The sequence below is a fragment of the Passer montanus genome, unplaced genomic scaffold, assembly GCF_014805655.1.
Source record: "Passer montanus isolate IOZ18808 unplaced genomic scaffold, ASM1480565v1 scaffold26, whole genome shotgun sequence".
In the NCBI taxonomy this organism is placed as follows: Eukaryota; Metazoa; Chordata; class Aves; order Passeriformes; family Passeridae; genus Passer; species Passer montanus.
This window is the reverse complement of record NW_024367261.1, coordinates 9,409,321-9,434,021: the sequence shown is the minus strand read 5'-3', so window position 1 is coordinate 9,434,021 and position 24,701 is coordinate 9,409,321. Positions and strand designations below refer to the sequence as shown.

The 24,701-nt window shown below is 34.8% G+C and overlaps 1 protein-coding gene across 2 annotated transcripts in view; it reads right to left on the bottom strand.

Annotated features, from left to right (window-relative positions):
- The window catches only part of ATP9B (ATPase phospholipid transporting 9B (putative)), a 154,481-nt gene that overhangs the window by 9,747 nt on the left and 120,033 nt on the right, over positions 1–24,701 (bottom strand). For both annotated transcript variants that reach the window (XM_039712256.1, XM_039712257.1), the window contains exons 14-23: positions 20,680–20,792; positions 16,182–16,430; positions 7,965–8,126; positions 7,270–7,362; positions 6,048–6,131; positions 5,320–5,490; positions 3,834–3,932; positions 1,272–1,361; positions 672–816; positions 274–338 (exon numbers count right to left, since the gene is read on the bottom strand). In XM_039712256.1, coding sequence (XP_039568190.1) covers positions 274–338; positions 672–816; positions 1,272–1,361; positions 3,834–3,932; positions 5,320–5,490; positions 6,048–6,131; positions 7,270–7,362; positions 7,965–8,126; positions 16,182–16,430; positions 20,680–20,792 — 1,271 coding nt within the window. The remainder of the gene's footprint in view (positions 1–273; positions 339–671; positions 817–1,271; positions 1,362–3,833; positions 3,933–5,319; positions 5,491–6,047; positions 6,132–7,269; positions 7,363–7,964; positions 8,127–16,181; positions 16,431–20,679; positions 20,793–24,701) is intronic.

The following is a 24,701-nucleotide window of genomic DNA, read 5'->3' as shown; positions in this document are numbered from 1 at the left end:
AAGATGCAGTGGGCTGTAACAAATAAGTTTAATTGCTTCTCCTGCTTCTTCTGGGTAAATGCTACACAGAAACAACTATAACTTTTCCTGCTTTTAAAATGATAAAGCAGAAGACATACAAGCAAAAATACTAAAGACTAAGCATTCTTATAATCTTGCAGAATACTTTAATTAGAAATTATCAATTCACTATTGTTTAAGAATAAAGCTTCTAATCACATTCTACTAGGCTTCTATGTGACACACATTTCACAATGAAATTGTTAACATTACCTTGCCTTCAATTCCAATTCCACAGTCCGCTGCTTGGATCATGCTGACATCATTTCCTCCATCACCTGGAAAATGTCACTGCAATATTCAGTCCTTCAGAGGTTTTATTCTCCTGGCCTTACAGTATTTGAGAAACCTCTTACATGCTTTTAAATTCTTACCATTAATCTATGACTTATAATTAATTACTTCAGTAATCAAGACTTTCCTGCAGAACACAGAAGATAACCACACCTTTCTCATGGAATGGCATTTTGGGCCATAGCTATGTAATACCTGGCTGCAGGTAAAGGTTGGTAAAGAATTCTCTCTGGTTTAGTTTCAGCTATTTCTCTGTGGTGCCACCTGCTGATTACATTTATTACAGACTTTACTAGCAGGGTTGTGCCAAGAGTTACCTATTGCACATGTGCGTTTCCCGGTGTGGTGCTGTAACAGTTTCACAATGTGGGCTTTCTGGGTGGGAGAGCATCGGCAGCACACTACAGCAGGACACTGACAAGCCAGCTCTACAAATTCATGCTCATAATACTTGAGACAAACCTGAGGAAAAAAAAAACTACTTGGATTTACTTACAATTAAATATTATTACATGTAGCCCCACACAAAAACACAGTATAAAGATTTTTTAATGATATTTTCCATGTACAATATCCAACTGGGAGGAAAAAAAAGAAAGATTCTCCTGACTGTGGCTTTCTAATTTTTAAATCAAAGAGAATAGAGCAGCAACATGCTTTGAGGTTAAGAGAATAGACAGTACCAAAGCATGCTGTATACAATTTCCGTTTCTATTACTGTACAGAAGACTAGGAACCCAGTAACATTTGCACATCTACAACATATATAATCTAATTTGCGCTCAGTGATAAGCAAAAGTATCTCTAAGAACTACTTAAAAGTATGGGGAAATACTTGAAAAAAGAGTGTGAAGATGCTGATACATCACTTTCTGACCATAAGCATATAAACAATTTGACAGAAACCAAGTTTTTACCTCAAGTGAGTCTCCAGATATCACCAAGGCACAGTCATGCTTCCTCCTAAAAGCATTTAGTTCTAAGTGAGCCTCTCCTCGAGTGATAACCTTCAATAAAAAACACTCAGTTAAAAGATTTTGTTATATTCTTTAAAAAACAAATCAAGTTTTGAGACCTCACACCCAGAAGCCGTGGTTCAAGGGTTTTATCCCATTGCAAGTCTAATACCTATGGAATTTTACTATAAGCCTCAAACCTTATGAAGTGAAAGAGTAATCCTCAAACAAGTAAAATCTATGCAGTCAGCTTAAGTGGTTCCTCACCAAAGTTTGCAAGGGCTAAAATAGTACTGAATCAACGACATTAAAATATCTGAATTTTGAGGTGGCCTAAGTCTTTTCATCCTGGCAGGTCTAGAGAAAAACAGAAAAATTTCCCAAGCAAACCTCAATTGTTTTGTTTATTAACCAGCAAAATATGCTCTTAGAATAACATAAAGTGTTCCTATTAATTGTTTCTTCAGTTTCAGTAACCAGACACAGATTTCAAAGGGACATAAAGACGCTCATTAGTACTAATCCTTTTGGATCTTGCTTAACTCTGAAGACAAGATCAAGTGGCATAATATGAAAGAATTACTTAATAGATTTTTAAAATTTACATAACAGTTTCAAAAAAGCCCAGCTGTGAAATGCAAAAAACAGTCAAATGTTACTAAATGCATTTTAGAAGGTTTTGAACTATAAACAGAATATGAAAAATTGAAATTGTAACCAGATTTTGAGGGGACTGGCAGGTTTGGATGTGGTGGTGGTTTTTTTGTTTGTTTTGTGTTTTTTTCAGTTTTTTTAAAATTAGTTTTGTTTTTAATTTGGTTTTTCTTTTCTTGTTTTTCCCCAAAAAAATATTAATGTATTTCAGAGCTATCATGCTAGACAAAGTTTCAAGCACAGAATAAAGCATAAGCTCTGATTACAGTTTTAATTTTGTCTCTGTCTTAATTACACTGAATGTGAAGTTTTGTCCTTGACCCACTACTACCCAACCTGATGAAGTTCAAAGAACTTTTCTCTCTCCAAATGGGCGCTACTACCCATAAAATTTGAGTTACATTAAAAAGCCCCTGCACAGAGAAAAACTCAAACACGTGCCCCAGTTCAGAATTTTTTTCCTTCTTTTCCACAACTAAGCATGAAAAGAGAAACCTCCTTGTCTGACAGCTGTTAGATACACCAGATTGTTGGCCTAGTACATTGCAGAGATGAAGAGATGTCAGCACTTATGCACACTGATGAGTAGTGATTTTCCTCTCTATTCTAAATTTCAACCTAACAGAATGTTTTTGGTTTTGTTTTATTTGTAAATACCTCCAGAATTACATATAGAAGCTGAGACTTCTAAGAATAAACAATTTTGTAAAAAACAAAACACAGCTTTTTGGAAAGAGAGTAGCAAAAGGTTTTATCTTTCTAATTTATAACTACAGTAGAAGTGTTATAGTGCTTGATATTTTCTTGCATTAATTCAGTAGTTATTTCTTTGCAGCAAGTATAGCCACAGAAGTAATTTTGTATAAATGTGTTTTCTAACTAATTTAAAACTACATATTCTAAGTTAACACAGTTTTATGCTGATCTCTTATTACCAGTCAAGGCAATGAAAATAAAAATCTGACTCAACTAAATACATTTTGTTCAGAAATACTTAATTTGTGGTGTTACAATGTGAAAAGGTCAACAAAAATTGATCTGAAGTTTTATCAGAAGCATTAATAATTTAATTGCAAATAGTAGTCTGCAGGGCCTAATTTGCCATTCTGATGCTTCAGAAGAAAATACATTTACATGTAAATGATATTAATATAATTATTTCTGTAGGTGCAAGTGGTTCATTTAGAACCAACAGATGCATTATGTCTGATCACACAGCATCAATCAATGTCTGGAAAATCTATTTCTGTTTGGCTTCAGTCAAGTGAATAGTACACATATAAAACATATAGAAGAAGATTCAGTTTACTTTTCTAACAATTACTTAAACAGTCTGTTTAATGCACATATATATAATGACATGAAAAAGATTTCTCATACCAATTTGATCTCTGTTTACACAAGGGAAGGTTCACAGTTTCATTCAGGATTAATTCTGCTTGAGTCTAAAGAGTTCTATCAATGAAAATGCTAAAACAAGCAAGAATGACATTCAGACAGCCTAAATATATGGACAGTTTTTTAGTGGCTCAGCACCTCACCTCACACAGACCTCTCCATCACTATTTAGAGGTATCTTGCTATGTCTCTTATGAAGGGTGTAAAATGTGTGTCGAACATGGGACACCCACACACGGCTTCAAACATTTCTACAGCACATCAACAACTCCAGAAAACAACACTCTTAAATGCTTTGTGATTTTACTGCCTTGAACAACAACCTAAGTACTACTCTCTTGATCATTACAATGACACTCAGTACAATAACCCAACAACTTTCAACAGCCAGCCAACTACTAATTGAATACAGCAACACTGCTATTAGCCATCCTTTGATGAACCAACAAAAAATGTTAGAACTATACTTACAGGTCTGAAAATATGAATATCTTGATTTCTAGACACTAAGTGAGAACTTTTTGCAATGCAAGTTGCTGTCTCCAGTTTATCTCCTGTTAACATCCATATCTGCAAAAGAATGTAAGAGTTCACTTCTTCGGACATTAGCATGTCTGTTCTCCAAATCTAAATTACATCTCTCTCCAAGTTTTCTCTGGCACCTTTTGGGATTAGGTTATCCAAGAAAATATACTGACTTGTGCATTTTAAAGTAAAATTAACTAACAGTTTTTACTGCAATAGTATGCAAAGCAGAAAAGAACTGTCTTTACTTTTTGCAGCTCCATTCCCCTCCCATTCTCACAATGTGTATGAAGACAAAGTAAAGCTCTGGGGAAGCAAAAAATCCTTTCCCTATGGCCCTGATACTACCTTGATCAGAAAAGTGAGAATACAGATGACGTTTGTCAGCAAAATGATGCAACACAACAGTCTGTGACCCTGGTGATAATCTCAGGAAGCAGCAGCCAAACCATGAGACAGCAAATCTTGGAGCATGAGCTACAGTCCCAACACTCCAAAGAGATCCTGCCCACTGACCATGCAGAACTGAGAAGGCAGTAAAGATTAAGGGATAAAGTTATTATGTTCCCAATGTCTGACAGCTCTCTCAGCCCTTAACACCAAGAAGGTTTGTTAGTATGATGACTAGTTAGTAAGATGACTCAATCACCAGTGTAAGGAAATTATTGTCATCGCATTCCAAAATTCTCCTGGTTTGCTTTGCCCTCCTGAGCTGCCCTTCCAGCAGATAATGGAGGGGCTGAAGTCCAGCACAAGCAGCATATGCAAAATATCCCACTGTGTCTGACTCAGTTTAACCAATGCAAAGTCATTACAACTATTTGGAGTAGAGCTTGACACTGCTTAAAGCAAAACATGTATAATCTTGCCCCCTTCCCTAAGATATTGATCATATATTTACTTGAAACCCTCCCTCAAATAAATGCATTATTGTACATGTGCAATTGATAGGTGTCTAGCAAACCAACTCTTCTGCATGGCTTTTCATGCCACCCCTTTAACATGAACTGAACAAACTCCAAGGGCAGTTCTGAATTCTAGTTCAAATAATTCACATTTTGATCTTTGCTGAAACCTCTTACGAGCGCCAAACCTGAAAACATTGGTGTCACACAAATCTTGGCTCAAACTCATTTAGTGTCAGCAAGGACAGTTTGCTGTAGACAGCCAGCGGATAAATGACTGAGCCACACACATCTATCCATTGGTAGTTTTCCTACAGAAGTAAGTTTGAGATTGATGAAATCTGTTGTTGGCAAGAAAACTTTGCACACAGTGTCTTACTTGTTTCTGCTAGATCATGCCCAGAATGTGCTTGGGACTTGACACTTTCTTACTTTGAAAGAACCTAAATACATACAAATACAAATTATGTCTTGATTTAAAAAGTTAATAAATGATAACCTGTTATGTCAGCAATATTGTTAAGTACCTTTATTCCAGCATTCCTTAGCATCTCTAGAGTTGGTCTAACATCTGCTTGCAGCTGATCTTCTACTCCAGTGAGACACAGTAATTCCATTTCTCGCTCCAAACTCTCCACAACAGCAGCAACCTTCAGGTTTCTATCATGTATGCTTAACTTTGCTTGGTTATAGCGACTCTGTTTGCACAAACACAAAACCACTTAGAGTTTGCTACGACTCATAAAGTATACATTCAGTCTACCACTCAATGATAGTATGGATCCATTAGGCTAAGTGATTGTCTTTATATATCTTTAATGAAGAACAAGACTAAAGGAGCCATTTTACTTTACACCCAATGTTATACAGGGCTCTTCTGACAATGCACCTAAAGAAAATGCCTCCTGAAGAACTATTAAGAATGAGGCATCACAGCTTCTAAGGAGGAAAGGCCTTATCTTTGAGAACAAATAGACTTTTTTAGGTCATGCTGAAACTACAAAAATAACATTACATTAGCTTCTGGGAAAACACTCTCCACTCCAATAATAAAGCAAACAGGATCCTACATATGACTGCAGAACCATCATTAATGAGTGACAAAGACTTTAAGAGATTGTGGACAATACCTCAATTATCTATTTTTTAAATATGAATAATCTTTTTTTTGCAACCTTAAAAAATAAAATAGAGGGATGTTCTCATTGAAGTAATTATACATGATAAAGGGCAAAATCACTCTGTCCTTTCATACCTCAAAATCTTGATACTGTTCTTCAGTAAGTGATTTTTTGGCAACAACTAGTGTGCGCAGTCCTTCTCGTGCCATATTACCGCACTAAATGAACCAAAGCACAGAACAGTTATACAAATATTTAATCCTGTGTTCATGCTTTATACTTTATGCTAACACAGTGTATCTGTAGCTTTGGTGTTTCTTTAGACTCTTAAAATACTCTGGAGAAGCCACAAACAGGATGAAAAGCAATTATACTTCAGGTCTCCCAAATGAAGTGGTTTGTTATCAGTAAGTCAATTAGATCTCCTCTCCTAGCTTAAAGAAAATTTCTTTTAGGTTGAAGCTTTAAAATAAATCAAAACTACTTCTGAGGCACATAACAGAGTTACATTTCTTTTTTCACTGAACCTATCCCTTATCAGAAAAGCATCTACACATTAAAAATAGCCATGGAATAGCATGTCTTAATGAAAAACAAGGCTCTCCAGTGCAAATACTTATTGATTTGACCTCATAAAGCTAAATAAATTAAACAAGTATTTTACAATTAATTGTGCATCATTATCGCCAAAAGTAATTTTTATGACATTTTGCTTGGTCTTGAGGGAGTTTAATTTATTCATGTCCCTGAATAAATCAAACTGCCCTGCAGCAGATATTGATTCATATTGCCAATACCATTATGAACATACATGGTGTAATCATTGTATTAACATATTGGCTGTATGTAGGGTCAAAAATAAGATGATTGCTGGTACCTCCTAGAACACATAATGAAAAATATTAATTAGGTTTGAAATTCAGTCACTATTTTATTTGAAATTTAATAAATGTGGTAAAAAATAGTTTGGACACAATGCTTGTCAAAGTCCTTAATTCATAATCATACCTCACTGCATATTTTGACCAAACAAGGGATAAAAAGATTTATAACAGAATACTTCTCAGAAGCAATTAGGTTTAATGTGAAAGGTTAGTCAATGAAAAACAACTTTCCTTGTTTTAAGTAGGAACATGTCCTGCTACTACTACAAGCTTTACTTTTCTTATATGTTACTCAGGAATTGGAAATAGTTTTAATCCCTTAAAATCCATTCAGGATATACATAACTGAAGTTCAAAATCCATTACTGCATTGCCTCAGATTGTCCTTTAAACATATCCCCCTAACATCTGGTATATTTGGGATTTTAAATTTTTATAAAATTTTAATTTTCGTGAATGTTGATTTTCTTACCTCTTCTTCTAACCAATCATTGTACTGTACAATAGTGGACATGGCAACATCTGCACCCTTCATGTAAAATGTAATTTCTCCTGAAGATTCATCCTAAAATTTTACAAAAGAAGTGGGAAGGGGTGGGGAGAGGGGGGAGGAATATCTGTTTATAAAGTCAAACAATTACCTACTAATAACTTAATTGCCTTCTGAAGCACTCAATAGATTCCCATTTATAAAAGATGAAGTACCTTGCCAAGAAGTGGGCAGGTTTTATTACTTTATGTTACTATTTCCAGTGTTATCTCTGATTCCACTGAGATACATGTCTGCTATTTCCATGTAAGAGGACCAGTTCTAACTAAAGTCAACAAGCATAAGAGATTCTCAGCATCTCTAAACTAAATTTTAAAATATCACTATTACATCCTCTCTAACTTGTATTTTGTTTCTTGAGTGGCAAATACCAACCCAAACCAGAGAGCTCCGTATCTTTGAAATATCTGGTAATTAAAAATTTACAAATAACTTAATATACACACCTGTTACATATTTGAATGATACAACATTCATTGCATATTCAGTGAATCCACACATAGGCAAATGTAATCAATGAATTTCTGTGGTATTGTCTGTTGCAGGAGTGAATTAGTCTGACCTGCCAGCATTTTTTAAAAAATCAAACCAAACAGCCAGAAAATGTCCCAAATTACCCTAACTATGATGCCCATGCGCTTGCTTTCAGAAGTGAAGGGGAAGATCTGGAGGATATAGTATGTCAGGATGTGTCCACCAGGGGTCTTCAGCTGCATTGAGGTCAGGTCCCTGTTAACCAGAGTGAGACCCACACTCTCTGTCCACTGCACCAGAGCTACCTAAGGAACGAAGGGAAAGAAAAAAAAAAAAAAAAAGTAAAAAAGAGACATATTTAAATGTGAGAGGTCTATGACGCTGTTATATAAATTAGGTTAAAACCAAACAACTGTTGCTAGGGTGAAAGTGTAAACTCTTCCAAGAATCGAGGGAAAAAGCCAAGTGAACAGCAGCAGACTGACTATAAAATATTAACACATCAAATTACATGTTTCCCTTGAAGAGCTTACAAAATTTCTTATGAAGAATATAAAAACTTTTTTGAACTTATTGCTGAAAATGAGGTATTTTGAATATATTGTTCAGAAATAAATATTCTAATAAAGACCCACATACATTCAACAATAAATCAAGGACATCAAGTAGAAATTTTGCAAAACGAGAAGACAATTTCTATATCAACAATACCATTATGTAAGTAAAATTCTTTGGGAGTATTTCAATATAAAATATTTTATTATTATCTACAGTTACATGCAAGTTGAAACAATGTAATAGATAATAAATAGGTTTGCAAAGGACCTTATTTTTAGTTTCCTTTGCTCACTTGCATAATTTCAATACTTTGTTTTAACAGTAATAGGACTTCAGACATCAAATAAGATGGAAACCAGGTTTATAATACTGCATCCTACAAACTCACATGGAAAATTCTGTTTTCCAAAATGCTGCTGCTTTGAAGTGAATGACATCTAGCTTTAACATTTTCTATATTATACTTAAATATCTCCCACCATCACCACGTGATTTATTCCTTCAAAAAATTAATATTTTAGGAAAACTGCTTTACTGATTTTACTGTTTTATATACAAGACACATTCCATATATAATTTTTTTTTTTCTGATTAAAAAAACAACTTCTCCTTAATCTCCTTTTAGTTTTCAAAATGCTAATCTTTACTGGAAACCAGATTTTTAAATCACTGGAAAGATAACTATAATGAAGGTCACATGATTTTTATGGATCCTGGATTTTTATGGATTAATAGGCCCTGCTATTAATCTCAGGCAAGATGAAAAAAATAAAAATCAAGCACTCTGATAAAAAACATGCAAGTAGAAAATTCCCTAGGTAAGTTCAATGGACATGATGGTCACTAAGAATTTCACACAAAGCAAATAAAACACCTCAGCTTCTAAGAAAATTTCAAATTGGAAAAAAATCCTCTGTGAACCTGTAAAAAACCCTAATAATGCTATCTGTGTAGGCATCACCAGATGAAAATACAGCGAGATGAGTAATGGAAGAGAACAGAGCACACTTTGAAAAGCACCATTTTAAATTCTTGGAAACTGCAGGAAGCCTTTTTACAAACTTTTCTTCTTTACCAGAAGTAGCATATAAGCTGTAAATGATCCAGTACTTCCAAGGTTAATTTTCAATTTTCATAGTGAAGGGTTATTATTACATTCTGACCTGTAAATTGCATCTTTCTACTAAAACCCTATCATCTTATTTGTGTCCCTTTGCAGCGAGGACTAAAGTGTTCTATATTTGGTGACTCAAATCTGTTTATTATACTTATGCTTGGCTTCACATGCCATTTGAATTAGCATTTTGTGGCACAGTCATTTTGTATTCTTATACCTGGCCTATACTCAACTGCATATTTATTTTTTCTTTTAAATTGATCAGGGCAAATACCATACAAGAAACAGTCAATAAGGCTCAAGAGTCAAACAGATGCCTACAAGGACACTGAAAAAACTTGAGAGAAAGACAAATTTGACTCCCATCACTCAGAATGAAACAGAGCAGCACCCAAAACAACATAGCAAGATCTTACCATTAAAATACCTGAAGCTTTTAGAACGCAGAATTTTTTTTCTAAAGAAGTATTTCACAAAAGGCATGAACATCTACATTATAAATCTTAACAAATACACATATACTGAAAGACTGGCTATACAGAGTTCAGAAAAAGGATTCTCCTCCCTTCTTGAGGTTTCCCCTCTACAAATTTCTTCTCTTCTCTTCAATACATTTCGGAACCTTTACATTAAAATGGTCATGCAATCTGGTGTACCTAAATCAAGAACTCCTAGAACACCAGGAAAATGCAGCAGCTGTGGCTTCTACAGAGCTTGACATAATGGATGAAGTCAGATAATGCAATTAAAGGTTGCATTATCTGCAATTATATTTTTTATATTTTTATATTTATATTTTAATTGCATTAATGGAATTAAATAAAAGCCTTTTGTGCTTGATAGTGATGCTACCATTTTGTTTTAAAAGAATCCATTACAACGATAATATTTATTTGCAGATAACCATTAATTTGCTTGACATACAAACACAGATGAAATGTGTCAAGTTTCCTGAATCCAGATTAAGGACTTATTTGAATATTTTATGGATCTTCTCTGGCTTATTACAAAGCTTCCCTTCTAGGGAAACCGGATGCCTGGGAAACATAAGCATGTTGGTGGGTAAATGGTCTTCCCATTACTGAGGCACAGGTATGCAGTGAACCCACTAACTGTGTAGTGTTCCTAGGGCAGGTAATACACATGGAGACAAAGAGAGATTTGTGGTTGCTAACTTGCTAATTTTCTTCCTCCTCAGTAGCAACCCAAAGGGTAAAGATAACTGTTCACATCTCACATGATAATGTCAAAGAAGCAACTTCCAGATTAGGAAAGAAAGGAGCAAATAATTGCATTGTGAAACAGAATGCAAGAGATCTGATGTGACCTAGTGAGAAACACCTCATTTAGTGCTCTTACCCTAAATCTTTTAGATGCTTCCATTTACTACATGCCCACTCTTGAACTCTGGTTGCTTCTGTCAGCAGTCTCCCCACTAAAGGCCACCCAACACTCTGAGCTTCTATAGTTTGCAGATCCAAATACCAAACTCTTCAATTACCACTCAAAGTCAAATTCAGAGATTTCATAAGGAAACTCTCCCAAATCAATCAGTAACTGTGCAACCCTCAACATCACCTAGAGCAGCAGCAGCTCAGGAGGTAGAAGCAGCTTCTCTAAGTAGGAGTGTGTTTCTAACTCAGTCACTTGAGGAACGAGTGCATTTCCAGAGGGGCATGAAGAGGTGAAACTTCAAAAGCACCATTCATGTCCATGTTTTGGGGACATTATCGTCCCATTTGTTAAGAAATTATCATTTATGGAACCAAATCAAACCAAACAGCTTATGCACAGGGTTAGGGTTGACCTGTACAATAATACTCTTGGCAGCAGGTTTCCATCACAGGACATGCTCTCTTCACCACACTTGGATCCTGTGGGACTGTACACCTCATTGCTAAGACCACAGCCTCTAGCAACCTGGCTATCATACCCTGCTCCTACTTTCCTTCCCTTATGGCCTAGACTATAATTTCTGCTCCCTAGCAGAAATATTTAACTGCTCAACATTTACAGTATTTGTTGCTCAAAACAGTTTATGAACAAATAATTGTCACTTTCAATACGTACAATATTCTCTTTTGAGCTAACATTAGCTTAAGAAAAAATCCACTGCCTCATGGCTGCAATTGGCAGTTCTCTACCTCACAGGGCAGTTCAGGAGTTCCACCACAGTTGTACTCACATCTTTCCTGGAGCCCTGCTATGAACCTGACCAGTTTAACCAAAAAGAATCAGCATAAATAAAGCCTTCAATGGTTTTGGCATATACGAGGGAGCAATTTGTAGGATAAGAAAGGAGGACTAGAGATTTTGCAAGGTAGTTTTGCTGCTTGGAAGAATTGTCATGTAACACACCTGTATTTCTTTCAGAGTATTTAAGAGCATCACTTCAGACAATAGGATCTGTTTCCAAAATCAAACTATTGTATAAGGTGTTCAGACATTGTAAGTGTGGTATTTTTAAGTTAAGGCTATTGCTTTGGAAACGGAAACAAAGCAGTGAGCTATCCTTTCCCCACTGCCTGAGTGTTTCCAACCATTTCCATCAGGACTGTTCAACAATGCGTATCTGTTTCCAATCAGTGGTTTGTTTATATTTATAAACAATGATTTTATAACTAACATTTGCAGTTCATCACTTTTCATAAAAAACCCTTCATAATTAAAATAAAATTATTAACTTAAAAATACAGCCTGATCATGTGAAAAAACTATCAATCAATATTCAAGACAAGCTATGGAGTAGTTATTCTTTGTGGGTCTCGAAGGTCACACAAGTGATGGTTTTATGCTACTGAGTGATTTGCTTTTCACAATATATTGACAAAACAACACAATTAGTCTTGCTTCAATAAGCACACACAATAAAATGAATTAAACAATACAACATGTCTCATACATTACAGCTTCACTTTTGTAAACATAAAAGCTGCTTCACTAAGGGCATATAATTTCCCTGTCTGTTTTTAAATGATTGGCTTTGTATCCTTGTAATTAATTTTAGCAACTCTGTTGTCTCTGGACAGAAACGTTGGAATTAAATAACTGACCACACTTTAAGGCAGTATTTAAATATTCAAGATCCTGGAATTAGAAATGCTTGAGACTATAACAGTGCATGACAAAGCATAACCAATAAATGGCTGGTTTATGAGAGTAAGCAGTCATTAAAAATCATGACTGATCAACCTTTTCTGACTAAGGGGAGCAAAGGTCTTCAAAGGCTCCTGTTCATAGCATGCCCTGAATTGCTTGGGTCTCTGACCTTTGAACTCTATCACTTTGCCTACTTAGCTTATATCCTTTTATGATTGTTCATTACATTAAGGTAGCTGGCTTTCTACAGATGAGCTGAACCCACACCAATGATGACAAAGTCGAAGCTGAGTTTTGGTGTGGCATTTTTTCCTTTTTCTTTTTTTTTTTCCATCCAGTGGGTTCTCAGTGAATGTTTATTGTTTGCTATGCTACAGCTGTAGAGGACAAATGACAGACAAATGAAACTTTCTACTCTTTCAGAGAAAATGAAATATTGATCACTTATCATAAGAAACAAAGAGCCTGGCATAAGTAGGGTTTGCATTATGAATACAAAATCAGTTACTTATCTCAGGTTACTCTAACAATGAATAAATACATCTTTTATGATGAATGGACCTACTTCTAAATGTGCATACTTTGTTACGGTTATATTATACCTGTATATGGATGCACACATATATGCACAGATGTGAGGAATTTAAAGAGTTCCTCAAGTCAATTAATTAAGTATGTAGTGTACTCAGCATATTGCTGAGCTGTTTCTTATACCTTCCTACATGGAAGAATAGTTTATACATACTGCTCTCTGCTCTTTACATTCTATGGTGTGATCATGCAATATTATATAATGCAACACACAACTATGCAACAACATCTTGTTTCAAAAGATTGCAATCAAGCCAGATCCATAAACAAAATCTAAGAGAACAGAATTGCAATGTGGAGAAAGTACAATGCATAAAACCAGTTAAGTCTATTAAATGATAATGTTGCTTATTAACCAAGTATGTTGTGATAGGTCAGTGCTGAGGTTAAACAGAAAACATCAATTGAACCATTTCCCTAAATAAAGCTCCAGGGTGCAATATTCAAAGCACTTTATTCAATAAAAAATGCTTTTAAAATGGTACTTTGGTGATTGGGAAACATTGGCATCATCCGTCAACCTAACTGCAGGAAAGTTCAATAAGCTAAATAATGAACCATTTACATTATTTTCCTTAGGCTCCAGTGATTTGCAAACATTGCATCAATAGAAGTCTTTAAAAAATTATGATAAAGACCTGCTAGTCTTTCAACTCTTAGGCTTTTTTCTGTTATGCTGTTTACATGCTTTTTGTAGCTTCAACTTTTTATAAGACTCTATTTAACATCAATTTCTCATTATATAAAAGCATATTTGTTCAATATGATAATTTTACTAGTGTTTCAAGCATTGTCTTTGAGAAAATAAATGAAATTTAAGCCTGTTTTAGAATGGAAACGTTTCATTTCACTGCTATATAGTTTTAAGGTATGAGTTATGTAATTAGTGTGAGAAATGATACAAAAATTGTTATTAAAACAATACATTATCTCCCTTGCAGCATGAACAGTTTCTCTGTTGTTGATTTCTTCTTCTTCTACCTCCTTTTCCATCCTGAGTCCCAGATCTATTATATTAGCACTTTACCAACTTTCCTTTCCTTCCTTTCATCTTTTCAAGGTCAAATTCCCTACTGTCTTCCCAGGGCACCACTTGAATAATTCTTGAGTCTTACAGCTGCTTTCCTTAGTAAGTATGGGAGGAGAATTGCTCTTCATGGTAGCATTTTCAGCTTTTAAACAACTGATCAAATATACAAAAGCCCACAGGCAGAGAGGAGCAAGCAGGAGAAAAAACTCACATAGTCTCTCTCAAATGCACACCTCTTCACCTGAGTTAGTAACACCTTTGGCTATTAAAGCAGAGTATTTACTTAATTTATAGTTGTCATCATATCTTCATAGTCAGATCCTTGCTCATGCAGTCATTCATTATACTCAGTAGTACTTCACAGGCTCATTAAACTGAAACATTAAGTAAATATGAATGCATGTGCAGATGAAAATTTGTTTACTTGTGCATAATACAAGTCAAACATTACACAAATATATATCATAAACAAATACTCTTCTGGCATAAACAAATGCCCTTCCAGGATTCTCAATTCATAATGTATATCAGCTCACTCTATATAACACCACATACAGTATTATGGATTATTGATTTTAGCCAAAGATCAGCATCTCAAGTCCTACCTCTTTATTTAAAAATAAAGAATTTTATTTTTAAAATTGTTCTGACTGCCATTTTTTAGTCACAGAGAACCTGCCACTTCTTTATATTCTACAATCCTTTGACACTATGAACTGTGTTTATGGCATCTGAAAGGTACGCAATGTCTGCTAGCTTCTGCTACATGAAGAGATGTAATTTTATTTCTTGCATTCCTAAAAAACCCTTGTTACAAACTTGCTACTTTTAGCAATGATAGCCTGCAGTGTGAACTGCTTAAGTTTTGTTAGCATTACATATAGTGACATATCAGACATGAAAACCAAATGTATACATGAATAATACACTATGTACTAGGGTGAAGTTTGTGAAAGAAACATTATCTTGTATGAGATCAAGTTGCAAGTTAGAGAAAAATTCAGGCTTTCAGGTACATAATTCCTTCTTCACATCTTACAAAAACCTTATTTTATTTATGACTAAGCTAGTGGGGTTACAACAAAAACAGTACCTTCAGAAAATGCTAGAAATTCTTTAAAACAAAGATTCTTCTCAACCTGCTCACTTTGAAATACAAACCAACCTCAAAATAGTCTATTTCTCAATTTTACTGTATCAACTACATACATATTATAAAGTGAACTCTGCATTATCTTGCAAGATGAGCTTTGCCTCTCTCTTCAACTATCTTTTTAGATTGAATTTTAGGCAATCAATTAAGAGACCAGAATAGGATTATTCAGAAAAATATGAAAGCACTGGGATTTGTTTAAAATTTGGATTTCAATAAAACTCAAAGGCATGTTTTTATTGAAATGGTATTTTAAATTTGCGCAACACTTGATGCAATTTTGTAAGAACCCTAAAGATTATGAAGCTGCCTAGAGTTTGAAGCTCAAAAGCTTTTCTACAGAAGCATTTGAGGTTTGATGGGTTTTTTTTTTTGTTTGTTTCTTTCTGGGGGTTTTGTTAGTTTGTTTCTTCCTGTTAGGAATCCATATGTTCCGGTATGTGATAGCATCTCTAACTAATGTAACAGGTTTCATATTGCCTTTAATAGCATACTATGATTCATACATGGAATAATGTTTTGAGAATAATAATAAAAAATCATAAATCTTTAATAGCAATCCTCAATGCAGTATTGACCCTGAAGCACTGACCTCCCAGGTCTTTAAGTCAAATAACTGAAAACACTTTTATACAACAAGGCATCAGAACCAGCAGATCTTTCCTAAGCTGTAGAAAATACAAAACCAAATTACTACTAATTTTAAAGAAACCCCTGCTCAAAACATTTTTTTTTTTCATAGCATTTCTCTTTTTTACTTAGTTTACCCCATTCTTTAGGAGTTATAAATATTTTCAGCATTGCATACCAACCTCATCAGGGCTGGAAGCCTGGTAAGTCCGATTTTCATCGCTAAAGTCCTGATCCACTTCTGCATATTCTGTCTCTGCAGACACACCAGCCCGGGATTCGTACACGGGGGTGACATTGTGGCAGAGTGCAATGGCCTTCACTGCTTCATGTATCCGACTGCTCACGCTCTTCCGCACTTTGGGTGCAGAGGATTGAGGCTTCCTGGATGGTGTTGAGCTCGTACTGTTCCCACTGTTCTGAGAGTGCACCTTTAAGAGCCAACACAATGAATGGTAAACCAAAGTTCAAAAAAGGAAACAAAACATGAATACTTATCTATCTATATGTGACTGTTCCCTTTACAAAGGTTGATAAACAATAAGGCTAGTAAGCATCCATTTATTTTGATATACCTATGGTTAACTCATTCAGCTTGTGATAAATAAAAAGCCTCACCTACTTTTTAAAAGAAATTATACGTAACTATTGGCTCATCACCTTGCATTTGTAGTCAAATTTCAATAACAGAGCCTGAAGAAAATTGAAAAATGTGAAAAGAAAACAAGTATGTTGGAAAAGAGCTGAATAGGCTGATTGGATTCTGCAGAAACCTGCTAACTCACTTCAGATTTTTCAATGATCTGTCACAGTAGACCTTTTGTGTCTATTGCATTCAGTGAATTATTTTCTCTTTTCCTTTTCAAAAGTAGTATTTAAACCAACCACCAAGTGGATGAGTCCAGAAACACTGAGACAAAATTTCAAAATTTACTGTTTTGTTATTCTTCTTCACCTGTGTCATTAAACTGAAAAGAACACCTTTTCAAAAAAAAAAAATCACCTAAATCTCAGTATTTTAAAAGATGACCACATTTGATCAGAAGAGACCAGAAGAAGAGGAGATCAGGGAACATTTTCAAGTATAAATATTAGGGGTAATTAAAAAATTAAAATACAAATATTGCTGATTTTATTTATAACTTACACAATTTCTGTATTATTTGTGAATTAATGCAGTTTTACTCTTTTGCTGCAGCTGAAATGTTTTTTGTCTTTACAAGAATGCAATAATCTAATAAAATAATCATGCAAAATAACAGTTTGACATATACTTGAAGATTGTATTACTGTTGCATAACCATTAAACTAGCACTATTTTAAATTATCCTTCACAAATGCTCGATCACATGACTGAGCTAATCTTCCTCTGAAAAATACTATACGTTCATGATTTGTTAAAATTGTTGTTTGGTTTTTTGTGGATTTTTTTTTTTTCGGGGGGGGTGTTATTGTTTTTTGTTGGTTGGGTTTTGTTTTTTTGTTTAAAAGTCAGCGCATTAAATATATCAGCAGTACCACCACAGGGCTCTTCTGTTCGCTCCCATGTAACTCAGTAAACCTTTTCAGAATCCACGCTTTTTTCCTCCTGACTGCAATCTGCTGAACCGTGAACATTCTGCCCATCAAATTACAGTGTTGTCTAATAAAGGGTTTAACTTTCTGCTCATCTGGCACTGCTTTTCAGCTACTGCTTTAAACCTCTGCATTTGCATTCTGCTAACACTGATGCCATTACAGTCACAAATAAATTAAGCTGATTTACTCCTTCTGAATTATGTTATGTTTATTGATGCTTGTATAATTTAATTTCACACAAATTCCATTAAAGATTATGCCCTCTATCACAAAATGCTTCCAGTGGGGAAATATAATCAGGTTATAATAGATTTGTGTGTTACATTAAGATGACAATAGTCTGGTAGGTCCACTGTAATAATAAAACAGAACACAAACAAGGGATAAAATCAATGTCACACAAGAACCACTGCCTAGCTAACCGGCAGCTTCTATTATCATAGATTAAATAAAAAACCTCACCATACTTTTTCAGATTGAAACAATTGTTTAGCAGTTGCTTGGTTTGTTACTGAGACTCCATCACTGTTCTGTTTTAATGAGTTGCTACTAACACAAGCACAATTAAAGCATTATTTATAAAGCATTATTTAAACATAGAGTAGTGTTACATAAAGCTGAAAAAAAGGATGTTTCAAGAAAGTTCTTTTCATCATCTACTAATAGCAAACCTTCCCACAACTGAGAAGAAAAGTTTCCCTCACATTTCTTATTTTAAGTATGTTACAGCTACTAAAAACTCATAACCATGGTTGCCACTCATTAAATTTTACAGTAAATTAGTAAAACCTTTAAGCAGTAAGAATTCCAAGAATTGTGCAATTATTTTCAGATACCATATTTAACTTAAAAATATAAAACTGATATTTGTGAGCATGCCTCTCCTAGAAGACTGTTGCTTAGCTGTCAAACTCACTCAGACTAAGGTGTGCCAGCTCAAGACTGTCTGTTAATACCATTTATTACTACAGCTGTTACTGTGAATACCCAAGTGACACATTATAAGAATGCTAGGTGTGGGTGATTTTTATAAACTCCGTGAGTAGCAGGTAATTTCAGTAATACATTCTGAACCAAATTTGGACAGCTGATCTTTAGGTGAAAGAGCTCCATTTCCCATTTCCAATGCATGATTATTGTATCTCACTTACTATTCATGGCTATACCTACTAAAAATTAAGCTAAAATAGATTTATCCAAGGAAAAGAATTCAAGAAGGGGATTTGTGGAATTGTATAGATAGAGAATAATTAAGAATTTAAGTTGCAAACTTAAAGTGTACACATTTCATCACTGTCTTCACTCCTGTCTCTCCTTCCAAAAGCTACAAAGTATTAACTGGGTCCAGTGTGGCGTTAAATTAAATTTTTATTTTTATTTTAAGCAAATAAGAAGGGAGCCATACTTTACAACACAGCACAGCTAGATATTCCAATCAATTGTTGATCCTACAGTTCTTCTAGGAGAGAAAATGAGGACACAGACAAGGAGGTCAGTCTACAAACTGAACTGGGTGTCCTAGTGTGACTATATGATGCTTGTATCCCCAATTGTCTGTTCTGTTTATGCTGGATATTAAGTTCTGCACCTTTAAGACTGGTTCTGAGAGCATAGGGAGGGAGAAGAAGCTCAATTTGTTATCAGAAACTGCACTTGCTCCCCCTCATTCCTTCTCATAGACTGTGTTGTCTGTGGATGGACAGACAGCCGGACGGAGCTCTCTTTTGCTTTTAGTTAGTTTTTAGCTAGCTGAGGCAGAGAACTTCTCTGTACTGTGGCTTTTCTTTTTCTGGGAACTGATCAATGGGCCAGTTTTCTGGGCCAGAAAAAAACCCGGACCTCATATGCCTGTGGCCCACTGGGGCCTGGGATGTGGCATTTTCCAGTGCCAGAGGGATTGAGACACACTCAGTGAGTCAAGAAACACCCACAGAGGACTCTCCTGGAACTACAAAAGGACTTTGTGAATTTCCCATCTCATCAGAACAGTGAGAGGTTTTATAGTTTAGTAGTATTCATTTTTTTAATGCTTGTGAATTCTTTGTTTGTTAAATAAACATATTTTTTTTCCATTTTTCTCAAAGGAAATTTTCCAGAACCAGTGGTGAGGGAGGGGCTGTTTGAATTTGCTTTCTAGAGGGATCCCATTCAGAGGTTTCCTCCCAAATTTGCCATAAACCAGGACACTGGGTCAGGCAGTCATGTTTGTGTATCCATGTCAACTACGGGGAAAAAAATTATATACATTTTTATTGTCAAACTGTAAACAACACAGAAATACTAGTTAACTTTTCATTTGTTGCCTCTTCCATAAATTTTCTTATTATTTTGTTTCAAGGAGTAGAAATAAAAAATAAAGCACAAAGTTCATCCCAATCTCAGAGTACAATCAGGTGTTTAGGAAGGCTTGCAGCAAGCACCCAAACAGTTTACACACATGGGAAATGCAAGTAATCCCACAACTGACCCACACAGAGACAGGGAGTCATAATCCTCTTGTGTGCTTTCCAGACCAAGCACTCTTATACATCACAGGAACACTTTGTTGTCAAGCAATATGGAGTTTTCCATTTTCTCACCATTTCTCCCTGCCAGTTTTATGCTGTTTGAAATCATCTTAATTTTTTGAAAAAGATTTTTTAAATATACCTGTGTAAGTTTTATTTTGACAATTACTGTTATACCATTTGGTTATAACAATTAATGTGGCTTTTCGATGTATATTCTTGATGACTATCTTCAAAAATATAATTACTGTTCATGTTGTTCTAGACACCTCCTTATAATTTGTAGTCTCAGTAATGAATAGCTTACTCTTAGATGATTTTGCAGGAGAAAGACTGCACTGTAGAGACAGGTTAACACAGATTTCTGCTAGTGAAGAACAGAAAAGTAAATCTCTTTAAGTGGGCATTTCGAGGAACTTTGGAATCACGAGAGAACTATGTACTCTCTCATCTTTTTCCCTTCCATCATATTTCTTAAGAGATACCTACACATGACAACTTCCATAGCATCTCAAATTCTAGACATAATCATTAGCAACAATGCTTCAGTATCATTAAACCCCCCCATATGATATGCAAATGATTTATGAAATACCTGTGAATAAGAGTTTATAATATGACTCTGTATTTCATCCATTGTGTCTGTTCCATAGGAAACAGTACCTAGGTGGAGGCGCTTAAATATCATCTCATTCTGTGTAAGTGTTCCTGTAATAAAGGAGAAGTATATCACAAAGCAGTGAAAAATACTATGACATGGCCACAGACGTCCTCTCCCCTCCCCCCGCAAATAATATTTCATTTGGAAATCAGGAATAATCACGAGTTAACATCAATTTACTTAATTAAAGGAACGTTTGTGGAGAAAGATCATAGTTAGTCATTCTGGAATAACTCACTGGTTCCACCTGCAAGCTGATTTTGTCAATAATTAAATACACAAACTTGAAGAAATAAAACCTTTCTTTTTATACAAAAAATTGAATTTGCAGTATGTAGATGTAACTGACTCTCAAAAGCCAGTGCAAGAGTTTGCACCATGTATCAGAAAATCTAAAGAAAAAACCCCCTACAGGAAACCCCAAAAATTCATACAAATTTTCTACACTTCATGTACCAAGGCATACATTCTGGCAATTGGGCACATTCAGTGTCAGAGTTATCTAGATTAAGTCATGAGGACCTAACATTACTTCTAAATTTGACAGATTCAGCCTCCAAGCAGAATAAGGCAGAACAAGCAAAATCACTGTTTTCTGTGCTCACTTCACATTTGCAAGAAACAGTCAGACTGACACTGCATCCACCTCTGCCAACAAGTCATGTCCTCTGGTTTGGAAAACCTCTAATTGAGGGGTGGGGGCTTCAGCCTTGCCTGATGGGGTATGTGATGCAGAAAGGGGTCACTACTGCCTAGCTTTCCATGGTCAGCTCAGAAAATATTATTTTGATTATGCCTCTTCCTAAAATTTTTCCCTACGGCTACTCAGGCAGAGCAAGTATAAAAACAGTATAAAGCTATTCCTATATTTAACCAGACAATTTTGTGTCATTAAAATGCATAAGTCTGATAATAAACAAATAAACCAAACATGGTACCAGAGTAGACATTCTTGAAGCTTCCAATATATTTTTAAATGGAGTATAATAAAATTATCTGGAAATACTGCAGAATAAAATATTTCGTAATTATTTTATTTACCCTACTATTTTTATTTCCCATCTTTATCCTAGTATGCCAAAATCATGCTAAGCAACAGGAGAAGAAAAGACTAAAAGCATGACATATGCTATAATTATCTGCAAAACAACACTGTCTGGCCAGTCAGCATCCAGTTTATGCACTTATCAGGGCTAGAACTATCAGAGATCTTCAAAGATTCATTAGGGCTGTAAAAGTCTCATGTTTTTCCCAGTTGCATTTGAACTGTCTGCCACTCCCACTTCCTGGTGATACCTGTGCAGTGACACTTCATCTCCACTGTTGTACCACCACACTGCACTATCAAACCCTGTCTTTCTGTTTTACCAGCACAAGATGTTTGTTCCAAATTCCCCCTTTACCACTAAAAACTACTTTTCCCACTTGCTTTTCCTTACCTGTTATTGAGGATTTTTTTCTATATTATTTGAATTTAAAAAAAAATTAAAATAAGGTTTATGTGAAATGCATAAATTCTCTACAAAATATGCGTAACATTATTAAAAATTTACATGAGAAGCTGAACATTCCCAAGGCTGGAAAACAGCCCAGGAAGACAAAGTTCCAGATCTCTATAATTAGCAAATTGGAAATTTTTCGTTACTTTCATACATGGGAAAATGAAATTTTGTTTTACAGTAATCACATAAACCCACTTTTTCTACTTTTAGAAGGTGTACTTTTATTGAGACCTTTTATTAAAATTGATTACATTTTGTACTTTCATTCAAGTCTAGAAAAATTAAATGTCCAGTTTGCATATGAGAAACATGAAAATTTCTACCAATAAATATGAGAAACTAAAATCTCCATTTTTAAAAGAAAGCAAAATCAAAACCTACACACTGTTCAAAAATATTCAATGCAAGAAATTTTCAAACCAATCTTTGTCACCTTCCAAACTTTCCAGGCATGCTAATACCTTCTCACTGTCCTTAACTTTGCCAAGCCTTTGAATTAAAAAATATCTCTCTAGGAGTTGTGAAACTAAATGCCAGTCAAAAGGTGAGACAGCAGGCAACTGTCAAACCTGCTTGCCACTATTTCTTTAATTGCTGCTTGGGAAAACTGAGCAGGAAACAAAATTAGCCCTATGATTATTATATGGAAAGATTATTTCTTCTGACACCACTAAATCCAACTCCATATCATGCTTGGTGAAGGAAAGGTAGATGGCTGGAAAATTTCCATGTTCCGCCCCCTCTTTCTCAGCAAGCAGAGAAGAAAAGCTTCTGCACAGAAAAGTATGGATTTTCCTATCTTGCAATCAACAGGAGCCAAGGAAGAAGGTTTAGGAAAAACAGGTGAGAAAAAAGAATCAACAAAGACACAGAAATAAACATGCTGGAAACTGGAAATCCTGTTTCAATACTTGCATCTTATACATCTCTTATACAATCCTTTTTATCAGCTATGTTAGTAGGAAATATCTATGACAAATAACCAAAAACAAAAAGAAAGAAAAGAAGCAACAATTCCAGTTTGCTCATGCTTCTCAAGACTAGAGTAAGACTTTCAAGACTAAAAAACCTGATGTGTTGTTAGACAAACAGGGGTGCTGAAGTTATGAAAATACTCTCAAAAAATTCTGAAAAAACCCCACCTTAACAAAATACACCTTTTTCAGCCATTCACATGGAAATAAAGTTTCATCACATGTGCAAATTAAGAATTAACTTCTAAATTCTTCTAATTAAAGAAATGCCAAAATAGGACAGAAACTTTCCCAACAACTTGTTCCATCCATTACATAGTGCCAACCAGTCATGTTATAACTTTACCAGCGGTTCTGTCTTAAATTTTAGTTGAAGATTAATTACTTTTAGTTGAAGACTAATACTCTATGACAGAACAACATGTCTTGTATTTTATGTCCCCAGATGCAAACTCTTCAAATATCTAGATGCAGATTTTCTAACATAGCCCCCTTTTTGAACAAGAAAAACAATACAAAACTGAGCTCTTTCCGTCTGCTCAAGGTGGTAAGTACTGTAGAACAGGGAAGGAAATTTCTATTTTTAATAATATTTTTAAAGACCTAGTTATCAATTCCACACTTTCAGGACTTTGCTAATACAAAGAGTTATTAGATTTTAAAAAATTGCTTACTTTAGAAAAGCTTCCAGAAAGAACTTCAGTAAACATACCATCTACTACTACTATTATTTATTTTGAACTTAGCTCTGGAATGCAGGTACCACACAAAGAAAATAGCTTGACAAAAAAAAGTTAGTGTAGAATTGCTGGAGAAAAATTTAGTGTGTTCTTTACTGAAGCCAAGAGTTGGGTTTTTTCCTTCTTTCCTACTATTGTATCATTAAACACAGAGTAAAGCAGGCAAAGAGGAAATTAATTTCTAAGGAAAAAGTCCTGAAGGCATCATTCCTTGGGTGGCAACAGATGTGATTCACAACAGAGCAGCAGAGATTTTTTGTTGCTGTTTTTTGAGAAGCAGATGCAGATCAGTCTGATCCTGTATTACTAGCTGGAAATTTGGACCAATACCAGCAATCTAAAAAGTCAAAAACAAGAAAAAGAAAGAAAATTTGTACAGCAGAAAAATTAGTAACTTTGTGAGAAATTAAGACGATGAGTAACTTTTCATATAATTTGAGCACTTTGTTCAAGCTATTTGCTTAAACAGATAAAAAGTCAGTGTAAATGTGATCATTTCTATGGAAACTTTAAGGGAGATGAGGCCTAATCAGTCAAATAATTAAGACTCTTGACAACAAACTGGTAATACAAATTTTTTTCTATGAACCCGGAAAAAATATAATCTGTTCTATAATATAAGAAGAAAATGAAAAAAAAAACTCATGGTAAGCATACATAGCATATGTCTGCTCATTCAGCTACTCCATTTGTGAGTATGCCATGAACATAACCTACACAAAACCTCAAACCAAGGAAGT